This window comes from Saccostrea cucullata, unplaced genomic scaffold, assembly GCF_032062105.1.
Source record: "Saccostrea cucullata isolate Sc308-1 unplaced genomic scaffold, CSIRO_AGI_Scuc_v1 ctg279, whole genome shotgun sequence".
NCBI classification, from domain to species: domain Eukaryota; kingdom Metazoa; phylum Mollusca; class Bivalvia; order Ostreida; family Ostreidae; genus Saccostrea; species Saccostrea cuccullata.
This window is the reverse complement of record NW_026933486.1, coordinates 429,549-435,439: the sequence shown is the minus strand read 5'-3', so window position 1 is coordinate 435,439 and position 5,891 is coordinate 429,549. Positions and strand designations below refer to the sequence as shown.

Below are 5,891 nucleotides of genomic sequence, written 5' to 3'. Positions count from 1 at the left end.
GATTAATTCATATCCAATTCGACAACAAATGAATACACACCCTTATTGTCTTACTTTGTGCACATTTTTCAATGAGCTTATCGAAAGTTGAGGTAGCCCCCGGTTACAACCAAGACAGGCGCCAAGAGCTTAACGGGGAGCAGGGAGGGGCTCGTCCCCCGGGACCCCAGACAACAGGCAAGGAGACCCACCCCAAACCGGAACCTGGGACTGACCACTGGTAAGATTTAGGTGTCATGTTAAAAATAGAAAGGGTTTTAGATTAGAAAAACATGAGTATCTACTGTATATTGATGTCGCATATTGAACATGTTGAATGCTCAGAAATTCTATTCAGAAATTAACAATCCAAGGGGATATTCGAGGATTTATTTGCAGATTCGTTGTGTGAAGTTCTTTTCTAACATCTAGTAAAGTTACTCCTATGAAAAGTTGAAAGTTTAATTTATATACAAAATCAAAAGGTAAAAGCGGGGCCATTGGAAAGAGGGGGGAGGCGGTCCGGATTTTTAGGGTAAAAAAAAGTGCATGTATACGTTTATTAAAAATTCTTTGGAATCCTTACCGCAACCGCCTACTTCGAAAAATATATCTCCTTATTATTTGAAGAGTCATGTATGGGATAGGTCGAGTCATAAATATAAAAGGTGAAGATTACAATAGGTGATCGATCTTAAAAAAAATGTAAAATGGGCATAAAACGGACCACTGGAAATTCTAAGGGTTGAATCAGGTGCGAAAGCGAGAGTTGTCGACCAGAATGAATTTTTTTTCTGTAGTGAATTTTTCTTTTTATTTAAACCCACCACCCCCACCCCACTTCTCTCCCATCCGTTGGAGAAAAAAAAAACTTAAGAAAGACAGGTACATTAAAATACAACCTCTTAACTTTAACCCGTTTAAGGTTAATTTAGAATTTTATTTTTATTGTGGTCAATAAATGTTGATATCTCCTTCCACAGGTCGGAGTCTGAGTTTCCACAGGATGACAACATCCTTAACAATGGAGGAACTAACGTGGAACAAGAGGTATGGGGATGTCCGTCATCCTGATTTGTAAACAAGTGTATACTGAATTCTATACGCTGTATAAAAATGAAATGTTACGCGCCCTTTCAGAATTAAACTCTTTAAACATTTTTAGCTCACCTGAGCTGAAATCTCCGTGTGCTTTTCATATCACCCTCTGTCCGTCTGTCTGTCTATATCCATCTGTCTGTAAAATTTTTACATTTTCAGTCTTCTCAAGAACCTTATTTTTAGTCAATTAACCAAAGTCATCGAAAAACATCCTTGAGTGAAGAAAACATCAAAATAAAGGGCCTAACCCCCCTTACAAGGCGAGATAATCAAGAAAATACAAAAAAAAGGTGTGGTCATTTAAAACTCTTTTGAAACTGGAACGACAATAGGGATTTTTTTACATTGAAAATTGAAATACATAGAAAAATCTTTATTTTAAAAAATCCCCTTCTGAAGATCCATCCTGGAGTAGTGTAGATTCTTAATTTAGGGGGGGGGGGGGGGCATTTTTTCATTATACAAATTTTGTGTGACCCCCTCTCTTACTTCACAGCTATTATAGGTATGTTATTTTCTCCTATTTTAGATAAATATTCTAACCCCCTCACCCTTAACTGCTATTTTGAGCTACTCCTTTCTGTAGCCCCTGTACTGCTATTTTAAGCTCCTCCTTTCTGTAGCCCTTTTACTGTTATTTTAAGCTACTGTTTTCTGTAGCCCCTGACCTACTAAAGCTCCTCCTTTCTGTATCCCCTTTACTGCTATTTTAAGCTATTATTTTCTGTAGCCCTTTTACTGCTATTTTAAGCTACTCCTTTCTGTAGCCCCTTTACTGCTATTTTAAGCTCCTCCTTTCTGTAGCCTCTTTACTGCTATTTTAAGCTCCTCCTTTCTGTAGCCCCTGTACTGCTATTTTAAGCTCCTCCTTTCTGTAGCCTCTTTACTGCTATTTTAAGCTCCTCCTTTCTGTGGCCCCTTAACTGCTATTTTACGCTCCTCCTTTCTGTAACCTCTTTACTGCTGTTTTAAGCTAGCTCCTTTACTGCTATTTTAAGCTACTCCTTTCAGTAGCCCCTGTACTGTTATTTTGAGCTACTTCTTTCTGTAGCCCCTGTACTGCTATTTTAAGCTCCTCCTTTCTGTAGCCCCTGTACTGCTATTTTAAGCTCCTCCTTTCTGTAGCCTCTTTACTGCTATTTTAAGCTACTCCTTTCTGTGGCCCCTTTACTGCTATTTTAAGCTACTCCTTTCTGTAGCCTCTTTACTGCTATTTTAAGCTCCTCCTTTCTGTGGCCTCTTTACTGCTATTTTAAGCTACTCCTTTCTGTAGCCCCTTAACTGCTATTTTAAGCTCCTCCTTTCTGTAGCCCTTTTACTGTTATTTTAAGCTACTGTTTTCTGTAGCCCCTGACCTGCTATCTTAAGCTCCTCCTTTCTGTATCCCCTTTACTGCTATTTTAAGCTACTGTTTTCTGTAGCCCCTTTACTGCTATTTTAAGCTCCTCCTTTCTGTAGCCCCTTTACTGCTATTTTAAGCTCCTCCTTTCTGTAGCCCCTTTACTGCTATTTTAAGCTCCTCCTTTCTGTGGCCCCTTTACTGCTATTTTAAGCTCCTCCTTTCTGTAGCCCCTTTACTGCTATTTTAAGCTCCTCCTTTCTGTAGCCCCTTTACTGCTATTTTAAGCTCCTCCTTTCTGTGGCCCCTTAACTGCTATTTTAAACTCCTCCTTTCTGTAACCTCTTTACTGCTGTTTTAAGCTCCTCCTTTCTGTAGCCCCTTTACTGCTATTTTAAGCTCCTCCTTTCTGTAGCCCCTTAACTGCTATTTTAAGCTCCTCCTTTCTGTAGCCTCTTTACTGCTATTTTAAGCTCCTCCTTTCTGTAGCCTCTTTACTGCTATTTTAAGCTCCTCCTTTCTGTGGCCCCTTAACTGCTATTTTAAGCTCATCCTTTCTGTAGCCCCTTTACTGCTATTTTAAGCTACTTCTTTCTGTAGCCCCTTTACTGGTATTTTAAGCTACTCCTTCCTATAGCCCCTTTACTGCTTTTTTCAGCTCCTCCTTTCTGTAGCCCCTTTACTGCTATTTTAAGCTCCTCCTTTCTGTAGCCCCTGTACTGCTATTTTAAGCTACTCCTTTCTGTAGCCCCTGTACTGCTATTTAGAGCTACTCCTTTCTGTAGCCCCTTTACTGCTATTTTAAGCTACTCCTTTCTGTAGCCCCTTTACTGCTATTTTAAGCTACTCCTTTCTGTAGCCCCTTTACTGCTATTTTAAGCTACATGTACTCCTTTCTGTAGCCCCTGTACTGCTATTTTAAGTTACTATTTTCTGTCCCCCCGCTTTACTGCTATTTTAAGCTACTCCTTTCTGTAGCCCCTTTACTGTTATTTTGAGCTACTCATTTCTGTAGCCCTTATACTGCTATTTTGAACTCCTCATAAATTCTGTAGCCCCTTTACTGCTGTTTTAAGCTACTATTTTCTGTCCCCCTATTTACTGCTATTTTATGTACTATTTTCTGTCCCCCTATTTACTGCTATTTTAAGCTATTTTCTGTCCCTTTACTGCTATTTTAAGCTACTGCTTTCTGTAGCCCCTTTACTGCTATTTTAAGCTACTCCTTTCTGTAGCAGGATGACGACGTGGCAGACGTGGCTGACGAGTTTGACGACATGGGACTGTCTGATCAACTCCTGAGGGGAATCTATGGCTACGGATTCGAGAAACCATCCATGATTCAACAAAAAGCCATTCCAATAGCTTTGACTGGTAATCTATCTCTCTCTCATTTCTCATTAAATAAATATGTTTACATGAAAACGTCTGAACATTTATCAGGTCTTTATGTTTCATCTTTTAAGGAAATGACGTGATCGCCCAAGCACAATCGGGAACTGGCAAAACAGCGACCTTTTCCATCTCGATCCTCCAGAGAATAGACCCTGACGTGAGGGGCTGTCAGGCGCTTGTTCTGGCTCCGACCCGTGAACTAGCCATGCAGACGCAGCGTGTGATGGCTGCGCTGGGTGACTACATGGGTGTCGTCTGCCACGCCTTGGTGGGCGGGAGTCACGTGGCCAATGACATCAAGAAGCTCCATGAGGGCGTTCACGTAGTCATAGGAACACCAGGCCGCATTCTACATCTTCTGAGTGAGAGACATCTGGGTAAATACAAGTTCCCTGTCCTGGTTACTTAGGTCTGAGCTAGGATCATTACCCTATATACAGTTACCTGTTCTTTAAATCTCATGCATTTTATCCGTCACTTTTTCAGACTTGTATACGACAAGACAGTTTGTTCTGGACGAGGCCGACCAGATGCTGTCCAGGGGATTTCTGGACCAAATAAAGGACACTTTCCAATACTTACCAAGGGACGTGCAGGTAGCTGTTGGACTTCAATACTTATATTAACATTCTAATGTTGTCAGTTACATCATTTTAAGACACAGCATTGGCTCGAACTGTACAACAATAACGTACACCTCTCTTGTTTTTCAGGTGATTTTGGTTTCTGCCACCCTGCCCCCGGAGGTTCTGGACATCACGGACAAATTCATGAGAAATCCCAGACGTATTCTGGTCAAACGAGAGGAACTGACATTGCAGGGAATTCAACAGTTCTACGTTAATGTTGAAAGAGAGGTTTGTACTCCAAAATCATAGTCTACCCATCAGTAAATTCAGCTGCACCCATTTCTCTATTCCTCTTTTTCAAGTATCGCGTTTGGATTTATGCGATTTGTTAGCCTCTGTTTTGGTTGACAGGAGTGGAAGCTGGATACGCTGTGCGACATTTACGAAACCATCACGGTAGAGACGACCATCATCTTCTGTAACAAACGCGGGAAAGTGGAGTGGTTGGAGAAAGAAATGACCAAACGAGACTTTACCGTGTCTGCAATGGTAAGACTCGAGCGGGAAAAGCCCGGTATTACATGGGGCGATTTGTGTGTGTGTGGGGGGGGGGGGGGGAGGGTAGAAATGTTCATCTTCAAGTCGAAAGTAATTAGACTTGGTTTTCTAACAACATCCCCATCCCTATTGTGATAAGAATGAGCGAACAAAACGCACAGATCGGAATTTGGAGTCTACAAATATCGCTTAAATACCATAATATTAAAATTTCATCTTATTTTAATCAAAGTGATTAGGGGGAAATGTGGTTGACATTCTATCCTCTTTTTTACCCAGCATGCTGAACTGTCCCAGAAAGACCGGGAACTCGTACTGCGCAGCTTCCGGACCGGTTCTAGCCGAGTGCTGATCGCCACGGATCTGCTGAGCCGTGGAATAGACGTCCAGCAGGTGTCGCTGGTCATCAACTTTGACCTTCCCTTGGACAGGGAGAGCTACATACACAGGTACTGAACATTGTGTCGTATTTCAGTGTATAAACAATTTTAAAAAGACTTAACAGCATTCAACAGGAAAATTTTTATTCCAACCATTTTTGGTTTTTAAGCGTGTGATGTTGTAAATCAATTTAATTTTTTAAGTGTATGTTAAAAAAAAAACTGAATCACTTACAAAGAGCCATTTCCATGATTAGTGTTGACAGTGAGTGTGTGTGTTGATGTTTTAAATTTCTTGTTTAGGATCGGACGCGGTGGGCGGTTTGGAAGAAAGGGAACAGCCATCAACTTCGTAACCAGTGAAGATCACCGGAAGTTGGAAGACCTACAGAAGTTTTACAACACTGAGATTATGGAAATGCCGAGCAACATCGCTAGCCTTCTGTAATCAGTGAACTATTACGGAGCTGTAATCAGTGAACCGTTACGGAAAACTGTAATCAGTGAACCATGTTAAGTGATGCGTGTTATGTAAAATTTACTGCATCAAATAAAATCTAACAAAATGGA

The 5,891-nt window shown here is 40.9% G+C and overlaps 1 protein-coding gene across 1 annotated transcript; it reads left to right on the top strand.

Moving 5' to 3' along the window:
* LOC134238464 (uncharacterized) lies at nucleotides 1-5,891 on the top strand. Its single transcript, XM_062720594.1, has 9 exons — nucleotides 1-220; nucleotides 963-1,029; nucleotides 3,658-3,793; nucleotides 3,886-4,191; nucleotides 4,301-4,410; nucleotides 4,528-4,671; nucleotides 4,795-4,932; nucleotides 5,221-5,390; nucleotides 5,625-5,891. Exons 1-9 carry the CDS (start codon nucleotides 72-74, stop codon nucleotides 5,767-5,769), a joined length of 1,365 nt encoding a protein of 454 aa, XP_062576578.1. The 5' UTR covers nucleotides 1-71; the 3' UTR covers nucleotides 5,770-5,891.